A 25,944-nucleotide genomic window follows, 5' to 3' on the forward strand; every position below is an offset into this window, starting at 1 on the left:
GACCCAAGGGCTTCCCCTGCAAATGGCCTAGGGAAGGAAAGCCTTGGTCTTTCCCCTGCTCTGTGAAGAACTGTGATAAGAGATTTCAAAGGCAGAGTAGTTGTTCTGTAGCTACTGCTAATATATTTGTTTCTGTGGACCCCTCTCCCAGGAAGTGCACACTGATAATGATGTTCATTTCCTGACCCGAGCCTGTGGAAGTGTATTGTGTATGTGAACCTTGATAGATAATTCTACTTATTAAAAAAAAGAAAAGAAGAAAAAAAGGGGAGAAGTAATCTTTCATGTATTTGAAGGATTGAATAGCTATTGTCCTGAAGTTACAGTTACAACTATAACCAGTCTCGTGCCTTAACAAATGCCGTGGTGGTTACCAAGAGCCTGCAGAGTCTGGTCTCCTGATGTCTTGGCTTCTCTGCCAATAGATGATTTCACAAGTTCAGCCTACAAAAGCCTGGAAGAGCTGCTTTTCAATCCCTTCTGTTGTCTGAGAGAGCTCAGTTCCCTTTCTTCTTAAAGAATTGAGAAGCTTAATTTTCACTTCTGTTCCTGTCAGCAAGGTTTTAACTCAAGTACTAAAGTCATATCCTTTGACAGCTTAAAGGAAAAGTGAGTTTCCAGCTCTCTTTGCTTGTTCTGCTGCATCCTCTGTTTCCACTTTTTTCATTGGTTTTACTGGGAGCTGGAAAAAAATGTGGAACAAGCACTGTGATTCCAAAGAGTTTCCCCTCCCATGTCAGCTCTGTGTTACATACTGGTCCTTGTCCTAAGTCTTCCTAACTGGCCACCAAAATGCAGCACTTTTGTCTGAGACAGCTGGCAGTGTCTTAGCTGTGTACAACTGACATTTCAGATTTCTTTCCAGCTTTGTTATTGGTGTTGTTCAAAACCCCCAGATTTATTTCATATTTTTGCATAGTGTAATACTTGGATATGATGTAGGTCTTGGCTGGGGAAGAAGGGAGACTGATGTTGGGTTGTTCTGTGAAAAGCTTTACAAAAGTTTCTTTTATCTTCTTCATTTACTGATTTGCTTGGAAATTATAGAGTATGGTTTGTGTTGAGTGAGTTGTGTTCAGGGCCCTAAAAATGAATGTGAAACGGTGCCTTAAAGGAGCCTTTTGTTTGAGAACACTGGAGTTTATATGGTAAAGCAACCTCAGTTCTGTGATGTGACTGTGAGTTCTAATGTGACTTTTCCTTCAAATGGTTTATTTTTTGAGGAACTGGAGCAAGTCAGTCATGTTGGGGTTGTGGCAAAGTGATGGAAGCCCCAAAGCTTCCCTCTGTCTGAATGGTGCTGCAGCACCTGCAATTGGGTCTCAGTTTTCGTGGAGAAACCGAAAACAAATTACCTGGAGCACCAGGGATTAATGACATCTGTTTTTTCAGTCTTGGCAAGAGATGAGACAAAAACATCCAAGTCGGTAATTAACAAAAACAACAGAAATCCAGTCCCTGAGCCACTTCCATTCCTGGCTTAGGACAGTGTTTGTAAGGTTGCCTTTTCCTTGTGTTTCTAAGATGACACAGAGCTTTTGATGTGCTTTAATGAAGTGTAGAGCAAAGGGAGAAACTGAGACTGTTTCCCTTGCACTCCAATTTTCACTCTCACCAATTAGAAGCTCAAGGACCTGCATTTCATAACATGCCAAGAGATGAAAATCAGTCTGGTGTTTCCCTAAAGTGTTGTGTGAGCTGGAAGTTTTGCAGATTTTCCTCTTATGTCTTCAGGAACTTCATACCAGAGCCAGGGTCTCTTTGTGGTGTTGGGAACACAATGTGCTGCTGTGCTAAAGCCAATACATCCTGTAGGCAAAATTGTGGCACTGGATATATTTTGAGAAACTTGTCCTACTACAAATCACTCAGAAGCCTTTTAGGACACATGAATTAATGAGAATTAAATACCATTTGGAATTCAAACCGAGATCCTTTGCCTTGCTTTGCTGGTGTTTAGTGCCACGTCAATGTGTGTAAGTGGTAGTTGACTCCCGTTTAAAGTTGGTGCCTGGAATTTTAAATCCTCCTGCTCTGTCGTGTCCTTTTGAGCCCAGGAGCTGGGGGTCTGTCAGAAGGGCTCTTCATTGAACTAACATCACCTCCAGTGTCATCCTCAGGCAAGCCTGGTGTGAATTGTGTAACCTGAGCTCATTTCTTTCCCTCAGCTGAACTTTGACTTGGACCGTGGCGTGTTCCCTGTGGTCATCCGGGCAGTGGTGGATGAAGGGGATGGTAAGAATGGATGTTCTGTTCCCCTGGGCTTCTCCTGCCTCTCTCTGAGCTTGTGTGACCCCTTTCAGGACTGGCCCCCTTCAGGAGACTTTACAGAATATAAATACTACAGTTCACCCTAACCCTTTATTAAAAGGGCCAAGCTAACCACATAAAAAACACGCTTTTAGAAATAGCCTTCATTTTTTACAGGAAAAATGGCCGGGTATTTGGTGTTGGAATAGAGTTTAGGAGAGCTCCTGGCTCTGCCACCAGTGCCAGGCATACAAATGACATCACTGTTTGTTGGGTTTTACTTTTGCAGTTTATAGGTCAAGGAGGGTGGAGCTGATCTTCCTTTTGGAGGGCTCAGCTGTCTTCCTAAAAACCTGGACATGGGCAGAGAAAAGGAAATGGCTTTAAAATACTCAGGTCACTCTTCAGCCAAATGCAGCTTCATTCAGCAGTTTGAAATGATGCATTTTCTGGGGATGTTGCATGATTATAATAAAAGAACATAACCTTTCAGGAGAAATAATTGTTGATTATTTAAAAAATAATAACTAATCATAATTCATAATTATGATTAATTGATGATTATTTTTAAAGCACACTGCTGTTTTGGAGAGGGTAGTCCAGTGAATATTTAGATTATTACTCACCTTAGATGGTATTTCCCTTAGGGGATGTGTTCTTTTGGGCTCATCTGGAGTGTAAGCAATGAACAGGGCACAAGAAAGTCACATTTTCTTTGAAACTGGGGATCAGCAGGACCAGCATTTCACTTCTGTAACTTTTTGTACAAAAATTAAGATAATTGGAAGAGAAAAAAATCCATTGTTGATCACATTGTCCAGGTCAGCCACTTGCTCAGTTTTTTATGTTGTAGATGTGAAAAAGCCCAGAAACTCATTACATTATTTTACAGTCTTCCAAGCAGACAGAAATAGAACTGAATAAGCCAATTTAAAGTGTGACTAACAAAGCACAGTGCAACATAAAGGAAATTACTTCTAAAGTGCATCTATTTTTAGTGAATTCAGACACCGTTAGTAAAATCGACATATATGTGTATTTCTTGACCATAAATATAAAACAGCTTCCTCTGTTTATGGAACTTTTGGCAAGGTGTTTATACTCTCTAATGTTGGGCATGTCTAGAAGCATCAAAAATAGAACAGCAGGCAGTATGAGAAGCATACATTTATGCACATAGCATGCCCAGTCTTAGCCGATAATGCACTCCCATCTATTTTAATAACCTAGAAAAACCAACTGCTTTTAAATCCCCGCCTGGAAAGAATATCAGCACAAAAATGTGTGACATTTGAGGAAATTGTGTGTTTTGGTTCTTTTTTTAACTGATGGGACTGGAAGGAGCTGGCATGGTGTGTTTGGAGCACCTGGAAAATCACAGCTGGCCTGGAACCACTTGTGTTAAATAAGGTTGAGTAGTAAATTAAAATAGCAGTCGGGGAGATGCTGGTTGGGACTGAGCTCTGCCATGGCTTGCAGTGTCAGCCCTGCCCCGGTGCTGCCAGTGGGATTGTTCCCAGGGAGAGGCACAGAACAGGAAGGAAAGGTGGCACAGAGCAGGTCACACCACTCTGGCCACACACACACTCCTGGAATGCTCAGAGGATAGGAATTGTCACCTCTTCCTTGGGTGCTCAGACTGAGGGAAAGGACCTGAATTTTGTTCACTCTGAGAGACAGAGCAGCCTTGCTCTTGGCTGGCAGTGAGAGGAGCAAGCAGATGAACTCCCAGCTTTAACCCCCTTTTCTGCCTTTTGTTGTGTTCCTGATTCCACCCAAATTTCCACGACCAACCTCAGTTACCCAGCAAATCTGCAGGCAAATCTCCCCTCTCTCACATACGGCTGTTCCCAAACATGGTCTGTGTGCCACAGTCCAGGGGATGGTTCCTCTGCTGTCTCTGCTGTTCTGGGAGCCCAGAGGAAGCTTTGAACCTCTTTTCCCTTTCAGACAGAGCAGGAGTTGCTTCCTTGAGCTGCACCTCCCAGGCAGGGCTGACCACCAGCGCTCCTGAGTGCTTCCATGCCTTCCCTTCCCTTCCCTTCCCTTCCCTTCCCTTCCCTTCCCTTCCCTTCCCTTCCCTTCCCTTCCCTTCCCTTCCCTTCCCTTCCCTTCCCTTCCCTTCCCTTCCCTTCCCTTCCCTTCCCTTCCCTTCCCTTCCCTTCCCTTCCCTTCCCTTCCCTTCCCTTCCCTTCCCTTCCCTTCCCTTCCCTTCCCTTCCCTTCCCTTCCCTTCCCTTCCCTTCCCTTCCCTTCCCTTCCCTTCCCTTCCCTTCCCTTCCCTTCCCTTCCCTTCCCTTCCCTTCCCTTCCCTTCCCTTCCCTTCCCTTCCCTTCCCTTCCCTTCCCTTCCCTTCCCTTCCCTTCCCTTCCCTTCCCTTCCCTTCCCTTCCCTTCCCTTCCCTTCCCTTCCCTTCCCTCTGTGACTCCTTCACAAACTCTGTCTCCATGTCCATATGATGAGTCTGAACAGGATTCAGGAAAAGGATCCAACCAGCTGGAGCTGAACAGAACCTCAGAGGCCTGAGTGAGAGAAACTGAGATTGTAGCTCGCCTCCTCTTCTCTCTATTTGCTGAAGGAGCCAGGAATGCAGTACTGAAACCTCTGACAGCCCCTTCCCATTGCTGTGGGATTAAAAGGGAACCCTCAAGTTTGGAAAAGGGAAAATGCTTGTCTTTGGGGAAAGCTGGACAGAGATGTTTCAGTGTCTGAAGTCGCTATGAGCAATTAAGGTTTTATAAGCATGTCTGACTGGACTGAAATAAAATGATAAGTAACAGGGCTGGAAATGCAGCCAATTGCTGTTAAAGCAGATAAATCTGTGATAAATTCAGGTAATTAAGCCCAGGAATTTCAGGGGACAGGAGAATCCCACTGAGTGCTTTGTTTTACTGTCCCTTTCCAACCTCTGCTAACGAAGTGGGATAGTTTGGAGCACCCAGGACAATGAAGGCATGGTTTTGTAGGGCCCACCACAGAGCCCAGTAGGGTTTTGCTCTTGCTCTGTTCTGAACCAACCTGATACAAGATAAGAAAAGTTCTAAATGCAGGAGAAGGTGAAAATAGAACAGATGGCAGCTCAGAAATTGTAAGTGCACTAAAATTCAGCTCAGGGAACTTTGATGCTGATGCTGCTTGAGAGGTTTAACTAGTTCTGCCCTTTCTCTTTTTGCAGTGGTGGTTGAGGTCACTGGTCATGCCCATGTTCTTCTGGCTGCATTTGAAAAGGTAAATGAAGGGGTTTTTATCCCTCTGTCCCTGTTCTTGTGTATGTAAACATTTCCACAGGTCATTAGTTTGTATTTATATAACACTTGGCACAGCAGAGTCCTGGCCTGTGAGTGGAGTTCCTGGGTGCTGCTGTAGTACAACGAATCATTTGCAGCAGCTCCTGTGCAGCCTGTAATTATCATTTGTACCTGGGCAGGTCACTCAGGGAGCAGCAGGGGTGTTTCCTGTGTGTGGAGAGGGTGTGTTCCCATGGAGGGTGAAGGTGTTGGCCATGGTTGCTGCCGTGCAGTTTTCCAGGGCTTCACGATTTTTGCAGAACTGGATCTGCTGTGTCCAGACCCTTTGTACCATTGTTAGGCCTGAGTTTACACTCAGAACCCAGCCCTCTTGGAAGGATTGGGATGCATCCTGTGTAAAGGCTGAGTTCCACTGCTTTGGAGTGATGTGTTTGATGTAACTGACCCCTGCCCACACAGTAAGGCCAAGCTGTGTGCACAAGCCTTGGTAACAAACTCTCTTCCCTCGGTAACTGGACCCTGAAAACAGTTGCAATATCCCCAGCTGGACCTATCCATAGCATAACCCTGTTGTGGCTGATTGTGGTAGCACTGCAGACACATTTTCTGGGCAGGTGATACTTGTAGTGACATGCTGAGGCGAGGCAAGAGGTGCTGGAGCAGAGCTGGAAATGTAGAGGGGAGCAGCACCAGTGCAGTGCTGTTGGAAATTCCCCACTTCCCAGCTGGCAGGTGGCTGACTTCTGAATCTCAGTCTGCCTGGTTCCTGCCAGGTCCTAATTCTGCTCCTCCAAGGTGGATGATGTGGATGCTGACAAGCTGAGTCAGAGGGCATGGCAAGAACAGTCACTCCTAAGGAAGCATATGGCTGGAAGATGCTCTAAGATTTCTAGGTTGCTTTTTTTATTGGACTTGGTCTGTGAAGAAAGTGAGTTTTTTTCCTGTTAGAAAGGCTGCTCTGAGCACTGGCTTTGTAGGTAGCTTTACTGCTGGCAGTTGGACATCTGTCAGAAATGAGATGGAGTCAGCTGCAGCACCCCTACGACCAGGGCAGGGATGTTATTGTAGTTTCCTCTGGCTGATGTGAAAAAACAACACACTGGAATCCTTCAGTCATAGTTCAGCCACTTCTTACCTCTCATCTTCCACTGAATGCTAAAAACAAGATTAAAATCTCGCTTTTAATAAAAAGTCACAAGGCAAAGTACATGTTGAGTTCATCATCCTCCCTGTTTGGTTAAAATATATTCCCCCATCCTTAAAGTAATTGCAGCTTTTGAAGTGTAGGTCCATAAATCCAGGGGAGGGCCTTGATAAATGAGCACTGCTGAGAGCTTGTTCAGAGGAAAAACAGACCAGCAGGACTTGGTAACTTGCTATTTGTATGTATCTTTAAGATCAGAAGAATAACCTTGATCTTGTGTGTAGTCTGACCTTGCAGCTCCTCCAAAGGCAGAAACTTGTTTGCCTGAAAACAGGACTGTTTGTCTGTGGTGCAATGTTGTTGTCCCTTCCTTCTGAGACTCCTTCAGCAAACAGAAGTAGATCTGCAGCTGTTCCAGGACCTGCTGGAGCATCCCCTGAGTCTCCTTTGCTGCTCCCTAGGCTGAGGCAGGGGAGTTGGTGTCTTTCAGTTTAGTGACCCTTGTGGATGATGGGGAAAGTAGGACTGGCACACTGCTCCCATCACTAATTCTGGCACCAGGCAGAATGACCAGAATTGTTCCAGCTGTTCACTGAGCAGATGAAAAGCTCACAGCTCTGAGGATGTGAACATATGGGACTTGTTTCTGACTCCATCCAGTGGACAAACCTTGTTCTCAGCCTTGTGGCAGCCCCTTGCTCTCTCAGGGCTGTGGCCTCGAGTGGCTCTGTCACTTGGTGTTATTTAGGGTGTTAACAAATACCCCTGCCAAGTCTTGCTGGACTGGCTGAGGGAGTGTGTGCACCCAGCTTGCACCCTGAAAGCATCCAGTGTGCCAGGGGAGTTCTGTGTGGGCTCTGACCCACTTCAGCCAGGTTTAACCTGAGCTGAGTTCACCTGGCTCCACACTGGAGCAGACCAGCAGCTCCCCAGTACCCTGTTCCACTGACTCTGCTGGGAGGGGCTGCTGCCATCCACACCCACTCTCCCCTTAGCTAGCGGACACCAGCTCTGAAATGAGCCCATTCTGATTTGTACACTGCAGCTATTTAATGCTTTAATGTCTTTTTTTTTCCTGCTAGCACGTTGATGGCAGTTTTTCTGTGAAACCTCTAAAACAGAAGCAGATTGTAAGTACCTGTTTCCTTTCTACTCTTGGTTAAAGACTTGCTGGTGTCCCACAGGTGCCTGGCTGTACCCAGTGGGAAGATTTGGTGTTCACTGGGAGCCTGAGATCTCACCTCCTTAGATCAGATATCGAAAACAAAGGCAGAGAGGTGCTGGCAACCCTTAATTTTGCTGTTTTGTCCTGCATCCTGGTGTGGTGTGATGTGCAGAAGATGGATAGTGTCTTATCAAGATTGAGGTTGCATCCAGTCCTGCATAGCCAGAAATACATGAGCAACTGCAAACTGCTAAGATTGCCAAGAGCTTTTGAAAAGAAATCTGGTTTCTTGCAGATTCTGCTGCAAGGATCAGCTTGAAGTATCTTCAAGAAGGAGATGAAGTTTTGGTGGTTGATCGTTTCAGTTTTAGCTGTGTGCTGTGTTCTGGCTTTAAATGAGTTTCACTTCATCTGCTTACTTGCTTAGCTAGGGGTTTCTGGTTTGAATTAAGTACCTTTTGCTACCAAGGAGGTCATTAAGTGCCTTAATAAGACACTCTTTGCTCTAAGATGTTCATTCCAGTCCCTGTGTCAGGAAAGAGCTACCAGCACTATGAGTAATCATAGCTGAAGATGGCATTTGGAAAAACACACAGCACTACTGAAACTGAGATAGCATCTGCACCTTTAGGAGAACAGAGGTGCAGAGTCTATGTCTGGAGTAAGCCATCTGTATAACATTGTACATTCTTTGCCATCCCTGCTTTTCTTTTGCCTTCCCCTCCCTGCCATTGCCAGGGCTGTGGGTTTCTTTTGTGGCCATTGATCAGGAAGCAGCAGTGCATGAGCTGAGCTGCTCTGTGCTGAGATCAGTCATAGTGTAAGCACCAGCCTGTCTGAAGAAAGTCAGCATGGATGGATACAAACAGGTGGATCAGCAGAAAACCATGACCTGGCCTTGGCCAGTGGCTGTGTGTGCATCTGCTGAGGCTGTAAGGGCAGCAGAAGCCCTTGGAAGGATGACGAGATGTGGGATGGGTTGGAGAAGCATGGAGGTGAAGCATTGTGTACAACCACCTGCTCCTTCTGAATTACTCCCACTCTGAAAATCTAGAGTTCTTCCCAGGAAGAGCCTTGTTGGACTGCTCACCCTTTCCCTACTGGGACAGAAGCTGCTCAGGATTTTAGAGGGAAGCAGTCAAAAGGAGCACAAACTCCTGCAGAGACTTGGGCCACTTTCTTTCTGACCTATTCTGTGCTCTGAGCTGAACTTCTGCACTCACAGTCGCTCATCATGATCCTCTGAGGAGTCAGGATGCTGGAGCAAGGCTCTCTTTGAAATGCCAAGTTACAAAAGAACATCTCCCACATAATTGTTCCCGGACTTCCTGGGTGAGCTGTGAGCCACTGCTGAGGGCTTTGCTCAGCAGTCCAACAGCTGATCTCATTGCCATGAAATGCAGGCCTGGAACAGATTGTGAGCTGCACACTGAGTTACACAGGGAGACAGACTCTGGAATTAGTTTGTTATCACTGCTGTGTCCCAGCTCAGAGCATTTCTGAACTGGCAAATGGGCTGGGTACAGCCAGCTCCTGCCCCCACCTCGCCATGTGTCATCTCCTGCAGCCCTGGAATGCCATGGCAAAGCCACTCCTGAGTGGTGGCAAGAGGAGAGAGGCCATTTTGACATGGAAATTACAGAGGCCCTGGGGTTGATGAGCTCTTTTTAGCACTGGGGTGCTGGTGGTTTGGCTTCACTGCATGTTGGGAGCTGGACAGCTACGGGAGATGGGAGGAAAGTGTTTCCTCCCACTTTTTGTGTTTGGTGCCTTGCAACCTCCTCACACTTTACCTGTCTTGAGGGTTTCTGTGGATGAACACATCCTGCTCTGGGGAAGCTGCTGTGTATCACCAGATCAGAGTCACAGAATCATTTAGGTTGGGAAAGAGCTGCAAGATCATCGAGTCCAACCTGTGACTGATCACCACCACACCACCCAGCCCAGTTGTTCCACCACCTCTCTGGGCAGCCCTTTCCAATGTTTAACAACCGTTTCTGTGAAGAAATTCCTCCTGGTGTCCAACCTGAGCCTCCCCTGCTGTTTACAGATCCTTCTGCAGAGCCTTCCTCCCATCCAGCAGATAAACACTCCCACCAAATATAGTCTGTGAACTTACTGAGGGTACAGGTCTGCAATAAAGATGTTTAACAGGACTGAATCTTGACTGCAATTCAGCTGCTCGGTGGGGTTTGCAGGCAGCTGCCAGTTTGCAGAAGTCATTGCTTGGAGTTGTCCCAGGCTTGGTGCTCTGAGCAACTTCCACCTGTGCCTCAAGCACCTTCTGCCACCACACCCCTAATTTAGAGATGCCACCAAGGGCCTGGGGATGGCAATAAATGACACTGCATTAACACAGAGTTATTCCTCGAGTGCTTCTCATGCTAAGGGTTTGTCTGTCCTCAGTAGCTTAACCTTATTCTCCAGGGGATGAACAGGAGGTGATGTGCTGCCACTGGTGTGCCAGTAAGGAGCTGTTGGCACAGCCCGTCCTCTGAGGCTGCAAAAATGGGTGGAAGTTCATCTTGGTTAAAGTTAAGCAGGACCTCACAGAGGAGAGGACTGTAGAAGGCTGATTGCCTCTGGATGATTTGAGCTGTGTGTGTGTGTTCCTGACATCTGGAACAAGCAGACTACCTGTTTTTAGGTGGTTTTGGTAGCCCAGCTGCCACATTTGTTACTCTCTGCTCAGACCAGGCAGGACAGGCTCTACTTTTTGAGCAAGGACAGACTCCTTCTGCCAGCTGTCCTTTGCAATATTTGTTTCTGTTACCTTTTTCATGTCACTGTAGGGGAGCTCTGGGGGTTACATGGACTTTTGGCACAGGGAGGGAGGGGAGGTGGCTATAAACCAGTAAGGACAGAGTAGCTGTCACTCCAGCTGTGGTGTTCTCCCCCAGGTTGACCGGGTGAGCTACCTGCTTCAGGAGATCTACGGCATCGAGAACAAAAACAACCAGGAGACCAAGGTAAAGGTGCCCAGGAGGCTCCCTCAGCTGGGGGTTTCCAGCCTGCACCTTCTGCTTTTGAGCTTAACAATGTCAGGGCAATCCCAGAGTCAAGTCTGTGTCATTCCTGCAGGCCAAGGAAGCCCAGGGATGACAGATCACGCCTGGTGTCAGGCCCAAATAGTCAGTGGGGTTGTGCTGAGGTAATTTTGAGGTTCTTGAGGATGCTCCCTGTGGCTGGGATTGCAAGGAGAGAAGGGCATCAGTGCCCCAGGGGTGAGTCAGAGCACTGGTTTTTAGGGCTTGTAGAGAGCCAGTGTTGCTGTCTCCCCGCAGTCAAGGCAGTCGTGCCTGGTGTCTGTGCTTTGCTCTTGTGGCTCCTTCACGTTCTGGTTGGGAGTTCTGCATGTTTCTGCAGTGTTTCAGAGAACTGAGCTCTCTGGGATTTGCCAGTGTCCAGAGACACTCCTCTTGCATTCCCCAGCAGGAGGGAGCACAGCACCCCTAAGGAATGTATATGCAAATACCGTAAACAGAAACGTTTCCCATCTTGAGGCAGGAGCTGCTGCTGGAGCCCAGCCTGCTGCACAGCCCTGCACAGGTTTGTGTGACTGCTGTATTCTTCCTTTAGCCTTTGTAGAGCTGCCTTTTGCTGCCACCTGGGCTGTGGAGGGTACCCAGTGCTGGCCTTGGGATCTCACCACTCCGGGGTGTGGAGTCTGATTTGCACACAGTGGAGTAGCCACAGAGCAAGGCAAGCAGGATTTCCTCTCCAGTGCCCTGCCCAGGGCATCCTGTGATCCCTCTCTGCCTGTGCCAGCAGGTAGCACCTGAAGAGGCAGGAGGGAGAAGTCTTTTCCAAGATTTTTCTTGCACAGGATTGAGGGAGGGAATTAACTGGATTGAGGGCTTCTTTTTGGGCCTTCCAGGGTCTTGTGATGATTCTTGTGATCCAGCAATCCCATGTTCCTGGCCCATCAGACAAGGGGCCTGGGGCCATTTTTGTTCCTCCTTATTTAGCAAACCATGTGAGTGGGACAGCAGAGAGCCTGCTCTTCCTCCAAAAAAAGGCTGGGTGAGAATGTGGCAGCAGCACAATTGCTGTTTACACTGAAGTTGCCCATGGTCTGGCACGTGTTAGCCCTGGTGACCAGAGGAGCCCCAGGTGAAGGTGGAGGGTAACCCATCCTGGGTCATTGTGGAGGGCTCTGGCACAGCTCCTGGGACAGCAATGGGGACACTGTGGAATTTTCTGGTGTCAGTCTTGTGGTTGGAGAGTGAGTTTCTCTCCCAGCTTGTTCAGTAGCTGTGATCCAATCTGCAGAGCTCTGGGAAACTTGGGTGTGCGGCACTTTCATGTTGCATGGGTGCACACTGAGCCCTTTACCAGGGTAGCTGTGGGCAGGTGAGCGCCCTGGGCTGGTTCTGCTGCATCAGAGCTCGTGCCAGCAAGGGGATGCAGGAGAATCACTCACTTGCTCAGAGGACCTGTGGAAGGAAGCTGGGCTAGACATAGCTGGAATGACAGGCAGCACACAACTCCTTTTGGGGCTGCTCTGTCTGTGGGGAGGATAGGCCCAGAGTGCCAAAGAGTTTGCTTGCCTATTGACCCTTGAGCCACCAGGGTGGGAGGCAGGAGCTTGTTCCTGGTCAGCCTGAGTCAAGGGAATCCCTGCCCCAAAATGGGTGCCCTCTGAACAGAATATGGCTCTGGGGAAGGACAGCTCTGCCATGAATTCACTGTGCAGTACCCTGAGAGGAAGGAGTGTGAGCAGGGCTCAGTTTGCTTTCCATCAGGAACCCCTGCTGAGAGCTACAAAAAGAGAATTTCTAGACTTTTGAGTGGGCAATTCCCCCAGGCTCCTGTCCCTTGGCAGCTTGGCACAGCCCCCACCGCTCCCGTGCCAACCCCTGGCCTCTCCCTGCAGCCTTCAGACGACGAGAACAGCGACAACAGCAACGAGTGCGTGGTGTGCCTGTCGGACCTGCGGGACACCCTGATCCTGCCCTGCCGCCACCTCTGCCTCTGCAACTCGTGCGCCGACACCCTGCGCTACCAGGCCAACAACTGCCCCATCTGCAGGCTGCGTGAGTGCCCGCGCCCTCCTGGCTGCTGGGGAGGCAGGCTGGGCTGCCAGGAGGGGCCCCTTTAACCACCCCAGCCCTTCAGGCTCAGCACTGCATGTGCTGCTGCTCCCACTGGCATCCGGAGATTCCCGGCACCTGGAATGAGTGTGCTCAGCCAGGAGCCAGGAGAGGAGAATGGCTCTGTCCATGCCTCCCTGGCCACTCACCCTGTCCCCGGGGTGGATCTGAAGGTGCAGGTGCTCTGGGATGTGCCGTGTCAGCAGCGTTTGTGTTTCGGTGAAGGTGATGGAAAGTTGCTTTATCCTGAGGGTATCTGGCTGAGAGAGCAGCCAGCACCACTGGAGGGCTGTCCAAGTACAGAGCATGATTTTTCAGAATCTTCTGACAACCGTACCCAGATTTCACCAGGAGGCAGGGATGAGATCACAGTCAGTTTGGAGTCTTCAGCTCTGCCAGGAGTTACAAGGATTTGCTTAACCCCTGCATTGCTTAGCTCCCAAAACTTAAATACATGTTTTGACACTCAGGCAGCGTTTGCTAAATTCTGTGGTTTTTCTCAAAAGCACAGAGGCACAGGAGGCCCTTGAGAAATTTGTGGTTTTGCTGGAAGGGGCAGAGTGTGCATTTTACCCCCTGGTCTCTGAGGTATTTGATTGTTTCTAACTGACAGTTCTCAAGGAAAGAAATAAAGAGCCTAAGACAGATGTTTGGCCTGAGAAATTAAGTCCAAACAGTTCAAACATGGCAAAGAGCAGTAACCAAAAGCAAGATCTCACCAGAGGAAGTGCCAGACAACTTTGGCTATAAGTAGCACATCATAAAACACAGGAACAGCATTATCTCATCTGCAAGCTGTAGGAGAGTAGGTTGTATTTGTTTGGAAAATGCCCCCATCTCAGACTTCCTGGGAATCTGACAGGAAGTCTGGGGAGTGCAGAGGCAGCAAGGATAGATCTGTACCTCTGTTCTCTGGCTCTAGGCTGATCTTGAAGGGGCTGGGTGCAACAAGAACTTGGGAGATATCTGGCAAGTTCTCAAAGCTGCACCAGAACAGATGTCTGGCTCGTCTGTATGTGCCCTTGGCACAGAGGAACAAGCAATATTAAAGATCTGGAGATACAAGAGATCTGCAGGGAGAGGAGGTCAAAGCTGTGGTGGTGGGAGGACTGAGGGGTGGCTGTGCTGGAGACACGAGTACAACCACTAAGCCTCCAGCTGGAGCCTTTCTCCACCACAGCTGGACCCCAGGGCTGGGGATTGCGGGGCTGAAGGATCCCAAGGGGGTTTTAGTGAGGCCCCCACCCAACCTGTGCATGCAGTGCACTCCTGAGGCTGAGCTCATGTTTTACTTACTGTGTTGTTGGGGCCTAGCCTTAAGGGGAACTTTTCTGGGCCTCTATACTTGTACAGTAGCTGAAGTACCCCGTCCATGACTGTACTGGGGCAGGCAGTGCCTGTTCTCCACGAGGGCTCTGTGTACCAGCCAGCAGATCCCTTCCCTGTGTACATCAATGGACTGGAGCCCGACCCCATCCCTTGGCTTTGGGGCGCCCCATGGCCCCTCTCCCCGTGCGCAGGGGAGCTCCCTCGTGCCAGCAGTGTGCTGTGGCAGGCCTGGCCCTGCTGGGCTGTGCACTCACCCCCTCCTGCTCTCCCGTAGCCTTCCGTGCCCTGCTGCAGATCCGGGCGGTGCGCAAGAAGCCGGGGGCTCTGTCGCCGGTGTCGTTCAGCCCTGTCCTGGCACAGAGCGTGGACCACGACGAGCACTCTGTGAGTACCTGCTGACCCCTGTGCAGAGCCTGGGCTCAGCCTGAGCAAGCAGCTGGTGGGTGCATGAGTTGTTTGGACTGATGGCTGGTGCCCCTGGGACCTCAGGAGGTTTGGTCAGACCCTCTGCTGAGGGCTTCCCACACAGCGCTGCCTTTTCTTATCAACTCGCTGATTAGTAACAAACTGGACTGGAGAAACAAATCCACAGAACTCTCAGGATGAGAAGGCTTCTTGTTGCCTGGCCCAACAGAAAAGTGTCAGACTCTGGACATGACAGGGTGGGAGCTGTGAAAACAGCGCAGAGAGGTTCCAGTTCGACTTGCACACACGTCTCTGTGGCAGCACATGGATGAAATGCCCTTGGCACTGGGGTTCCCAGCATGGGAGTAGAAAGGCCTCCTTGTGGCAGCTTCCCTGGGTGTCTTGGTATGCAGCTGAGGGAGTGTGGGATGGGACTCACGGGCCCAGCTGCATGTCCCCAGTGTGGCTCATGAGGGCAGCAGTTCACTGCCTGAGCAGTGCTGTTGCACAGCTGGCTCTAGTGAGACACTGAGATTAAAATGAGGAGAAGGACAACTGCATCCAGGTCATCCTACAGGCTTTCATGGGAACAGATATGGTCACAGAAAAAGGTTGGGTTTATCCATCTGCCCTGTGCTGCCATCAGCTGGGGCTGAGGAATAGGGTGGTGGAGAAGCCCAGGGGTTGTTGTGAAGCAGAGCATGGTGTGTGGAGGACACGGGTGCTGTCACCTGCAGTGAGGTGAGGAGATGCTGTGTGTCTCTTCCTATAACTAACCTCAAGAAACTTCTTTAAAACATGGTTTTGTCTTGACAGCACCCCTTTAAACCCCTTAAGGTGAGCTCTGTCTCCCTGCCCAGCAGGAAGCCTAGGAGGGAAGTGAGAACAGTAAGTGGACTGGACTGGTTGCACTTGGCAGCTGTCTGCCAGCAGTGTCACCTGCACGTGGCAGTGTCACACACGAGGGCTTGCTGACACGCTGGGGCTGGCCTGTGCCCCTGCCAGGCTGTGACACTCCACATCCTTCACTTTGGCAGTGAGATGCTCACACCCTGCACAGATGATCACTGACATCCCTGGTTTGCCTGTGGAGGAGCAAGCAAGAAGGAAGCAGCTTGGTACAGGGGTCTGATGCTGACCTCAGGGACTGTCCCCTGGCTGATTTATGGTTCATGGCCAAGGTGTTTTCACAGCTTCATACGACTGTGAGCAAGCTGCAGTCCCCACAGCTCACCCAAAAGCTTCCTTGCACTTACCTCATCCCCTCGGGAGGCTGGTGTGGGCACATCTTGGTGTGGTTTGTGGTGCTGGGATGTAGAGGTGCAGCTGGAGCTGGTCTTGCATTCAGGAGCAGTGGCTGCTGGTTTGCTTTTATGGGAACATGAAGGATGGAGCTTGTCTTGGCTGGGACCCTCTGAGTTGGTTTGGGAGCGTGTAACTGGAGTGCTGTGCTGTGGACAGCATGAATGGCAATTGTGGGGGTCCAGAAATGGGAAGGGGAGAGGTGAGGGAGCCCCCGGGCCAGGAAGGCTTTGTGCCCTCTTTGTTTACTCCCATCAAATGCAGCCATGGCTGTCATCTCTATCAAGGAGGTTGCAGTTTCCTTTTGCTCAGGCAAGCACAGATGCTCAGCCCTGTAAGAACATGGCTTGCTGGGCTTGTCAGGTCTGGGGAAAACCTGGTGCTGGTTCAGGTTTTGAAGCCATTCTGGCATGACCTGGCTCTCTGCAAGCCTCCCACAGGGACTGGCAGTGTTCTGGGGGTGTGCTGTGAGTGTCCCAGAAGGGAGTGGTGTCTCCATGAGGGTGTTGGAGCCATTGGCTGGGAAATCCTCCTCCAGCCTGAGCTGTGCCGTGCAACCTGGGCTTTCACCACAGCAATGGGCAGCCTTTGAACCCTCAGGGCCTGCTCTGCACAGCCAGGAGAAAAAGTCCCAAACAGGAATGCAAGGGAGGTTGTCTCCCTGACTTTTCTGTACACAGAATAGTGCAGCTGAGCTGCCATCTGCAGATGAAAAACTTTTTGGAGATGGCTTTTGGCCTCAGCACCTACAGCTGGCAGCACCTGGGACCCCATTCCTTGTTTAGCTGAGCTGTTTATCTTCAAAGCTCATACCCCTCACAGGACCAATACTGGGATGTTGGTCTGTGACTGACCCCCGGTGCCACTCATTCTTCCCTCCCCATCAGACCCAACTCCTCCTGTGACCACAGCTGAGTCACTTCAGCACTCAGCTCACACCAGATTAGGGCTGTGCTGGAACAGGCTGCTGGGCAGGTTCATCTGCAGGTGTGAGTGGGACATGGGGCACACAGAAGCTGTGGAGGTTCATGGCCGGGCTTAACAGCACCGTGCCATCCTCTGTACAACTTAGAACCACCTCCTTGAACACACAGGGCTGAAACATCTCACTTTAATGTAGCCTGAATTGCGGGAGTGTCACCTCTTGATTTGAATCAGGCTGGGCTGAGCTGCCTGTGGCCTCCTGGGTTGCAGCATAAACCCCATTTGTCTCTGTGTCCACAGGGTCTTTATGATCAGGAGGATTTCTGGAGTTAAACCAGTGTTGATTTGAGGGCTTTGCAAGGGTCCCTTTGACTGTCAGCTTTGTGATTTACAGAGGGAATGGGAATTGGTGTGGTTTTCTTTCCTCCTTATGAGGTCAGTGGTTCTGTGATCCCTTTCCTGCCTTTTAGCAGAGGTGGCTGTGCATGGAGCCAGTGTTAGCAGCTGAGAGGACATGGGAGAAGTGGAACTGGGCTAGGCCTCAGAAGCCATCTCTCAGCTGGTGCACACATGCTCCCCTCCTCCAGCTCTGCCTTGGTGACACTGGTGGTGCTGTGAAACAGCTGCATGTTCCATGGCTGGGAGCACGAGTGGGATGTTCATTGAGCTGGAAGGGTCTCTGAAGCATTTTCAGGGGAGAAAATCCAAACATATTTTATAGCAGCTTTTTAGGAGCCTGCTTTCTCACCCTCCTTGCCCAGCTCTTGATAGCACGTCAGAGGGATGCCCACTCTTCAAGCACTGCTCTGGGAATTTGCCTGGAGCATTGCCAGTGTTGCAGCCTTGAGAGGAATGTGTGGCTATTCCCAGGGAAGGAGCCAAGGGGTCCTGGAGAGGTGGCTGTGGGGATGGGCTGCCTGGGGACAGGCCCCTTCCAGCCTGGTGACATGTCCCTAACATCCCCCTGGTTCTCCCCCGCAGAGCTCTGACAACATCCCCCCGGGCTACGAGCCCATCTCGCTGCTGGAGGCGCTGAACGGGCTGCGCTCGGTGTCGCCCTCCATGCCCTCGGCGCCGCTCTACGACGAGATCAGCTACTCGGGCGTGGGGGACGGGCTGCCCCCCGCCCGCCCGCTGCCGGCCCTGGACAGAGCCCTGGAGGGCGCCCACCAAAAGGGCAAGAGCAGCAAGTCTCCAGACAGGTCAGCAGGGCACGGGTTCACTCCTCTTGCAAGCCCCGAGGCTCGGTAGCCACATGCACTGAGAGCCAGGAGAGGGCTCTGGCTGGTCCCGTCACTGCTAGCACAGCTAACTCGGAATTTTAGGAGGCCAGCAGGTACTTGTGCCAGGGAGAGAACTGGGACATTGTCCCCGTGTTCAACCTGAGGTTACAGCTTGTGTCTCCTAAGGGCTGGCTCTGTCACTAAAAGAAAGAGGATTTTTAACAGGGAGACTTTAATCATAGAATCACAGAATGGTTTGTGTTGGAAAGGGTCATAAAGCTCATCTCATTGCAACCCCCCTGCTGTGGACAGACAACTTCCACTATCCCAGGTTGCTCCAAGCCCTCTCCAGCCTGGCCTTGGATGCTTCCAGGGTTGTGTCCAAGGGACATCCATGGCAGCCACAGCTTCTCTGGGCAACCTGTGCCAGGGCCTCACCACGCCCCAGTAAAGACTTTGGATGGAACTGTCTCCTTCCCAATGCATTTAGTCCTAGAATTTACATTTCATGTCCCAACCTTACTGGATTTCAGCTTTCCGTGGAGCTCCTCAGGAGCAAAGGAATAGGGAGAGGAGTGACCTGGATTTCAGAGCACAAAGTGCTGAATTGAGATCCTGTAGTTCCTGTTTGAAGGCTCCTCTGTTTGTCCTGTAATGGAGGTTTTAGGTGAGGATATGGGGCTGTTCAGATCAGATCAGATCAGACTGGGTTTGTTCCTGCCACTCCTCACTGCGCTCCAGCCCAGATTTTCACCTGGGAAGGGAGCCCTGAAAGGAAGAGCAGCATGTGACCTGGGCCTCTTGCTGCTGTGCCAAAGTTTGGCACCACTTGGCTCTGTCCCACCCTGCTGCTGCTGTTCTCCATGTGCCCACTACCAGAGGCCCCGGTGAATTCAGCCCCCAAGTCTGAGCTCCTGCACATGAGAGTTGGCTTGTGCTGCCCCCAAGTCCTGCAGGCCCCAGGGTGCTGGCAGCTCCCTGCAAATGGAGTTTCTCTTGCTGCAGCACACTACGGTCTCCCTCATCCCCGATCCACGAGGAGGATGAGGAGAAGCTCTCCGAGGACTCTGACTCGCAGGCGGTGCTGAGTGGGGGTGAGCTGGTCCTGAGGGAGACCAGCTCTCCAGAGGTAAGTGTGTGCTCTGCTGTGGGGGTTCTGAGCCAGAGCTCTCCTGGGACACGGGAAGTGCCTCCTGAAGGGCCATTGCCTGGTGCCAGGAGTCTTGGCTGCTTTATTCACCCCTAGTGCTCCATGGGGAAGGATGTAGCCACTCCCCATCGTCCTTACACCTCTTTGGGGGTGGAGAACAACTCAGCTGGAGCCATGGCTGAGCTGACCTTCCCCAGCATCCTGGGCAAGCCCAGCAGAGTTTGGGGCAGGGGTGGGAGCTGGGCCTTAGGAGCTTCCAGTGTTCACTGCTGGTAAGACCCCTGCATCCCAGCCTGTGGTGCTACAGCACTGGGATATGCCCCTGGTCCTGCCCTGGAACAAGCCCTAGCCCTGAGCACAGCTCCCTGGAGAAAGCCACAGCAGGAGAAGGGCACAGCAAAGGTCTCCAGCTGCAGAAGTAACCTGTGCTGTCCCTCCTTACAGAGCGTGGCAGGGGAAGAGATGGAGGAGGCCTCATCGGTGCAGCAGGGTAGGTGTGGGTGCAGCCAGACCTCGGCTCGTGTTCAGTGCTGTTGTGGTGGGACAGGGACAACTGGGGAATGAACAGATGAGCTCAGAAACATCCAGCCCCCTAAGCCCATCTCTGAGGCTCTGTTCTTCACTAGGGAAAGGTGCTGGGGTCTTTTCTTGGAGGTGAGGGGGCAAAATCCATAGGTTTCCCTGGTTTATTTGCCAAACATCTCACCTTGCTCTGAGCTATACTCCAGTAGAGCTTTCCATGCTATGAGCTCTGCTTGCACCAGTGAGGACACCACTGGGGCCCTGGTGAGAGCACATCCACAGCAGTGGGCACAGAATGGGTCTCTGGGTCTTTGGGGTGGTGCTCAGACAGCACCAGAGGGGACAAGGATGGGGTGAGAGGGGAGAGATGGGCACGTTTTGGGCGGTGAGGCTGCATGTGAAGGGACAGCCCTTTGGCACTGTGACCAGGGCCGGTCTGACCGCACTCAAGGGACGTCGGCGGGGCTGGGACCTTCCTCACATGGGAGACCTCCGCCCTCGCCGGCCCTGGGCGCCCGCGGTCGGTGCCGGGGCTGAGGGCCGTGCTCTCGGCCGTTGCAGGGAGCCGCCCGCCCTCGGTGGAGGATGTGCTGCAGGACGGCGGCTGCGGCGAGAGCCGGAGCCTGACGCGCTCCGAGAGCGACCCCCCGGTGGACGTGTTCCTGCCAGGTAACGCCGCGCCCTCGGCCGGGGCTGCCGGGGGCCGTGCCCCGCAGCCCTGGGAATGTGGCTGGAACGGGCAGAGTGAGCGTGGGCAAGGGGGCTTATGCAGAGGGAACTTGGCCCCAGTTCTTTTTCCTCCTCCCTCACCCTTGTGTCTCTGTCCTTCCCTCCTTTCTTCTCTTTGGGCCGCAGCCCCTCCCTGGCACAGTTCTGTGTGACAAAGGCCTCCTGTGTGCTCCCAAATGTGCTCCTGCTTTTGGGGGAGGGCAGGGATCCATCTGGGCCAGCAGCTGGGGGACTGGGGCAGCGTTGTCACAGCGGGGACGGTGACAGTGTGCCGTGCTCTGAGCATGCCCGTGGGACACTGCGCTTTCCTCACCTCTGACTGTTGTTGTTGCAGCCTGTTTTCTCCCGTAGAGCCGCAGTCTGTTCTGAGTTACCTCTCTAATGTCTCCTTCCCTCTCTGTCTGCCTTCCTCCCTCCTGTCTTGGGCAGCACTGGGTCCTGATTCCTGCTCTGTTGGTATAGAGGAGTAAGCTGGTATGTCTTCTCGTTCTTCTTACGCATCCCTGTTGTGCGGGGCAGCAGGGCCCTCCTGGGAATGCTGGCAGGGAGCAGGGATGGGGCTGGTCCTGGCCACTGGGGCAGGGAAGGAGGGGCAGCAAACCTGCCAGGCTGCGCTGCTGCCTCTGTCCTCAGTCCCTTCCCATTCCTGGCACAGCATCCCTGCTGCCCCTGAGTGCCAGGACGCCAGGCAGGGCAGCAGAAACCCCTCCCCACCGGCTGAGCGTGGGCTCTGCTCCCTCCGGGGCACCACGAACATCCATCCCCTGCTGGCTTCCCGCAGGCTGTGGCAGATAGTGTCCCCCCTCAGTGTCCTGTGTCCCACCCTGACACAGCCTGCACCTGAGGGGATGAGTGGTTGGCTCCAGCCGCATCTCCTGTGGTCAGCCCAGGGTAGGAGGGATGGCTGAGCACCCCGCCAGGGCTCCCATTACTGAGGCTGAACTCCCTCTCCTCACCCAGGCTCGTCCGACTTCACCAAGACGCTCCCCGTCCGCGGCACCGGCAGCCCCACGCAGCCCCTTCTCTTCGAGCAGACCCGTCTGCACCTGGAGGACGAGCAGAGCCTTTCGTGAGCGGGGCCGGACCCTGCCCGTGCCGCCGGAGCCCGCCAGGCTCTCCCGGGGACGCCGCGCGGGGCTCGCCCCGGCGCGGTTTCGGCACAGCCCGTGCATGTTTCCCGGCGGTGGGTAGGGGCTGGTGTCGTGTTTTTACCTGGGAGGTGTCTGTGGGGGCCGGGGCGGGCGGTGTGGGGTTCGAGTCGGCAGATGAAGGACACTACCGATGTATATTTTGTACTTACCGAGCACAGCCCTTTGCTGTCACTGCCCCTGTACATAGCTGTGGCCCTCCCTGCCTTGCCGGGGCGCAGGGCTCCGCGGGAGCGGGAGAGTGCGGGGGTCAGCCCCGGCCCACCCCGAGGCAGATCAGCCCCGTCCCGGCCCGTTCGGGGTGACCCCCGCGCCCCTCCTTCCCGCAGAGCCCGGCGCTGCCCACGCCGTGTGCCTTGTTCTGCTTCTGCGGGGGGTCCCGGGGCACATCCCCCCCTCCCCGTCTATGTTTGTAGTAATAAACCCGTGGAGCAGCCACGCGAGTCCGTGTGCACCGGGGAGCGGGGCCGCGTCTGGCCGGGAGGGGCGGGGGGAGCGGCTGGGGGCGGGGACACCGGGGATTGGGCGGGGCAAAGGGAGGGGCGGGGCCACGCTGGTGGGTGGGGATTGGTCCGGGGGGCGCGGCCAAGGCACGGGGGCGGGCTCGTGCGCTCCCGCCCCGCCTCCTTCCCAGCGTGCTCTTCGGCGCCCCGCCTTCCCCCCGCGCTTCGCTGTGATTGGCCGCGCGCGCCGCCGGCCCCCTCCCGCGGCGATGCCCTAATAAGGCGAGCGGCGCGCGCAGCACGCCCGCCCCTCATTGACCGCCCGCGGGCCGCCCCGCCTCTGGCGCGCGCGGTGATTGGCGGGCGCCGCCGAGAGCCCATTGGCCCTGCGGCGCGCGGCGCGCTCCCATTGGCTGAGGCGGGCGGCGGTCCCACCTCATCGGCGTCGTGGGCGCGGCGCGTGCGCGGAGCGGGTGGCGGTGGCGCGAGGCGATGGCGGCCGTGGGGACGATGGCGGCCATGGGCCCGCTGCCCGCCATGGGCACGCTGCCGCCTCTGCCCACGCTCGGCGTGCCCGGCGTGCCCGAGCTGAAGCCGCTCACGCGGTACGAGGCGATGCGGCTCGGCCCGGGCTGGAGCCACTCGTGCCACGCCATGCTGTACGCGCCCAACCCGGGCATGCTGTTCGGCCGCATCCCGCTGCGCTACGCCGTGCTGGTGAGGGGCGGGCGAGGCCGCGCCGGGCCGGGGCCGGGACCAGGGCGGCAGCGGGCAGATCCTCGGGCTGGGTCGGGGCGGACTGGGCTGGGTCGGGCCGCGGGCTCTGGGGGCGGCGGGCTGAGGGGCGGTGGCTCCGCGGTAGTTCTCGTGCAGGGCGCTAGGATCAGGCTGGGCCCGAGCCCGGGGGGGAGCCCCCGGGCCCGCGGGCTCGTCCGGCCCGGGCGGGGAGCCCCGGCGGCCGGGCCGCTGTCGGTGAACGGTCCTGGATGCGCCGGCGCTGGTAGGGCCGCGACGGAGCGGCCGCGACGCCTCCCGCGCTCCTCCGGCTCCTCCGGAGGCTCCGTGACGCCCCCTCGCCCCCCGGCGGGGGCCGCGCCGTGCCCCATTAACACCCTGCGCCTCTATTGCAGATGCAGATGCGGTTTGACGGACTGCTGGGCTTTCCCGGGGGGTTCGTGGATCGCCGTTACTGGTCCCTGGAGGACGGTCTGAATCGGGTGCTGGGCTTGGGTTTAGGCTGTGTGCGCCTGACGGAAGCTGACTATCTGTGCTCGCACCTGACAGAGGGGCCACATCGCGTGGTGGCACACTTCTACGCCAGGCAGCTCACCCTGGAGGAGCTGCACACCATCGAGATCAGCGCGGTGCATTCCCGAGACCACGGGATGGAGGTGGGACACCCGGGAGGGGTGTGCGAGCTCAGTTAGCCCAGGGAAGGCGCCGCTTCCCTCCTGGGTCTGCCGGGCTGCCCTGGCCAGCCCGGCCGGGGAATGCACCGCAGGTAGAGCTGCCGGCGGCAGGTGCCCGCACCGCCCGTGGCATTGGCGATAGGAACCGTGGCCGGGTCGTGCCGCAGGCTCCAGAGCGTAGCAGGCTTGAGCTTCAGCGTTTCCCGGTGTCCGCCCACGCAGGGATGAGCCCCGTGTTACCGCTCGGCCTCAGGATGCGGGCGAGGGCCGTTTGCAGCCGGGGGGTTCCCCCTGCCCCGGGCCGAGTGCCCCGGACTGGACCGTGACCTCGGTGTGGTGATGTCGCTGTGAGCCGAGTTTCTCCCGGGCGGGAGGCGCCTTCCTGCTCGCGGGCAGCCTCTGCTGCTGGCCGGGCAGAGCGCGAGGGCCGGGGCTCCCCGCGCGCCCACGGGCGCCCGGTGGGTGTCGGCGGCCGTGAGCACAGGCAGCGGGCTCGGGGTTGTGGCCTGGCTCAGGGCACTCGGGGCTCAGCCGTGGTGTCCCCGTGCGGGGCAGGGCTGGAGGGCACAGTGGGACTCCCCGTAGTGGCCTGGGGCAGCGGGAACCCTCCTAAAGGGCAGAAGGGGGAGCAGAGCCAGGGCTGGGCTGAGGGGCTGGGCAGGGAGAGCAGGGGCCTGCGGGGGTTTGGGAAGGGGCAGTGAAGGGGCTCAGTGGGGCTGAGGGCAGGCAGGGGCAGGGGCTGGTGCGGGAGGGAGGGGCAGGACCTGGCATAGGGGCAGGGCGAGCCTGGGCCAGGGGCTGGCGGGCACAGGGTGAGGGTGTGGGGCAGAGGGGGTGTGGGACGGGGGGGCTGGTGCTGCCACGGCCCCTGCTGAGCTGTGCCCGTGCTGTTGCAGGTGATGGGCATGGTCCGTGTCCCTCTCTACACCCAGAAGGATCGCATGGGCGGGCTGCCCAACTTCCTGGCCAACTCCTTCGTAGGAACTGCCAAGTTCCAGCTCCTGTTTGCCCTGAAGATCCTGAACATGGTGCCGGAGGAGAAGCTGGCTGAGGCGGTGGCTGCCACGCAGAGGCCCAAGAAGGCGGCCATCGACCACTCCGGGGGGGCAGGACACCACAAGGCGGGCAATGAGCGGGCATCGAGCAACGAGCTGGGAGAGAGGGCAGAGCACCCGGGCATGATGCACGCGGGGGCCGAGCAGCTGGTGGGGCTGGAGGGCCAGGCCCTGGCAGAGCAGCTGGCAGGGGCCGAGGCGCTGGAGCAGGCGGGGCTGGGCGCTGACGCCGAGCAGGCGGTGGCTGATGTGATGGAGTGACGCCGCTGTGTTGGCGCTCAGTTAAAAGTGGGTGAGCTGAGAGACTTCTAACTTTCCGACCCGTGCTGGCTGCAGTGGCTGCCCACGCGATCCCACTGCCCGGCTGGGAGGGGTTGGGTTTGTCTAAAGCAGGGAAAAGCGATTTTATTTTTATGGCCATTAAACTCCTAGCGAGCTTCCCAGATCAACCTGCACAGCCCCTGCAGAGAGTTCATGTGCTTATGTGAGGATGCCAGAGCCTTAGAATTATGCTTTGATTTCAGGGACACACTGCTGCTGTCAGGTCCCCCTTTCATTTGTAAGGAACAAAACATCTAATTTTTTAAATGCCCTGTCCGACTTGGATGTGGTTGTGTTGGCACTGGGCACAGCTGACGCCTGGGGCTTCTGGTCAAGCACCTCTGCCCATGTTCGTGGCGGGGCTCCTGCCTGGGGTGCTGCCACCGTGGGGCAGCCGTGCCGTGAATTCCCTCTGGGGCGCTGGGGATGCTCATATGGGTCCCTACCTGGTGATCTGTGGGAACAGGAAAGTGGAATAAATGGCTTGCTCAAAGTTTAACTCTTGGGATCGTTCTTGAGGGCTGGTGCAGAGCCGATGGTGACCCAGAGCTGGAGATGCGGGGTTGGGGAGCGCACAGGTCAGAGATGAAGGGCTGGAGCTGTGGGTGGCAGGAAAGGTGTGGGCTGCCTCAGGTGCTGCACCACTGCAGCCCTTGAGAGTTTGGGTTGCCCCAGCATGGCTTGTGCTCCCCAGGGCTCCGGGCAGGGGCTGGGGACAGCTTGTCCCAGGTGCAGGAGGGGCCCTGGTTGTGGCTGAAGTGGGGACAGCCGGGGGGAGCCCAGCGCTGCAGCTGTACAAGGCCCCATCCACTTCAGCTGAGCCTTAGGAAAATCCCCCCCATCCTGCAGTCCCGGGGAAAGGGCAGGCTCAGCCTGGAGCTGCTTCCCCTTCCCTGTCCCCCCTCTGCCTGCTCCAGGCTCATCCCTGGCTTGGAGCAGCAGCAGCTCCCCCAGGATCCCCCCAGCCCCACAGAAAAGGGTCTGTGGTCACCCCACCGTGGGGCACAGCACAGGCAGCTGGTCAGGGGCAGAGTCTCTGCAGGGACAGACAACTCAAAAAAGGTTTGGTTTAATGGAAGATGTTT

The 25,944-nt window shown here is 54.8% G+C and overlaps 2 protein-coding genes across 8 annotated transcripts in view; both read left to right on the forward strand.

The window, feature by feature from the left end:
• The window catches only part of MGRN1 (mahogunin ring finger 1), a 49,851-nt gene extending 27,784 nt beyond the window's left edge, over positions 1-22,067 (forward strand). For 2 of the 7 annotated variants that reach the window (XM_063414566.1, XM_063414568.1), the window contains 13 exons: positions 2,169-2,235; positions 5,425-5,477; positions 7,724-7,771; positions 10,707-10,775; positions 12,683-12,842; positions 14,503-14,612; positions 15,450-15,521; positions 17,841-18,061; positions 19,088-19,211; positions 19,677-19,722; positions 20,316-20,423; positions 20,913-20,957; positions 21,444-22,067. In XM_063414566.1, the coding sequence (XP_063270636.1) occupies positions 2,169-2,235; positions 5,425-5,477; positions 7,724-7,771; positions 10,707-10,775; positions 12,683-12,842; positions 14,503-14,612; positions 15,450-15,521; positions 17,841-18,061; positions 19,088-19,211; positions 19,677-19,722; positions 20,316-20,423; positions 20,913-20,953 (1,119 nt within the window). In that variant the 3' untranslated portion in view covers positions 20,954-20,957; positions 21,444-22,067. The remainder of the gene's footprint in view (positions 1-2,168; positions 2,236-5,424; positions 5,478-7,723; positions 7,772-10,706; positions 10,776-12,682; positions 12,843-14,502; positions 14,613-15,449; positions 15,522-17,840; positions 18,062-19,087; positions 19,212-19,676; positions 19,723-20,315; positions 20,424-20,912; positions 20,958-21,443) is intronic. The other 5 variants (XM_063414562.1, XM_063414564.1, XM_063414565.1 and 2 more) reach the window with 3 other exon arrangements.
• A 443-nt stretch (positions 22,068-22,510) lies between these two features.
• Positions 22,511-25,131, forward strand: NUDT16L1 (nudix hydrolase 16 like 1). The gene is made up of 3 exons (XM_063414798.1): positions 22,511-22,791; positions 23,205-23,465; positions 24,380-25,131. The coding sequence occupies exons 1-3, from the start codon at positions 22,567-22,569 to the stop codon at positions 24,797-24,799; spliced, it is 906 nt and encodes a 301-aa protein (XP_063270868.1). The 5' UTR covers positions 22,511-22,566; the 3' UTR covers positions 24,800-25,131.
• Positions 25,132-25,944: the final 813 nt, after the last annotated feature.

The sequence above is a fragment of the Prinia subflava genome, chromosome 17 (genome assembly GCF_021018805.1).
Source record: "Prinia subflava isolate CZ2003 ecotype Zambia chromosome 17, Cam_Psub_1.2, whole genome shotgun sequence".
Lineage (NCBI taxonomy): Eukaryota > Metazoa > Chordata > Aves > Passeriformes > Cisticolidae > Prinia > Prinia subflava.

Coding starts and splice junctions, on each gene's coding strand:
- NUDT16L1 (XM_063414798.1), top strand. CDS start 22,567: ATGGCGGCCGTGGGGACGATGGCGGCCATGGGCCCGCTGCCCGCCATG. Junction 22,792..23,204: donor CGCTGCGCTACGCCGTGCTG/GTGAGGGGCGGG, acceptor CCTCTATTGCAG/ATGCAGATGCGGTTTGACGG. Junction 23,466..24,379: donor CCCGAGACCACGGGATGGAG/GTGGGACACCCG, acceptor GTGCTGTTGCAG/GTGATGGGCATGGTCCGTGT.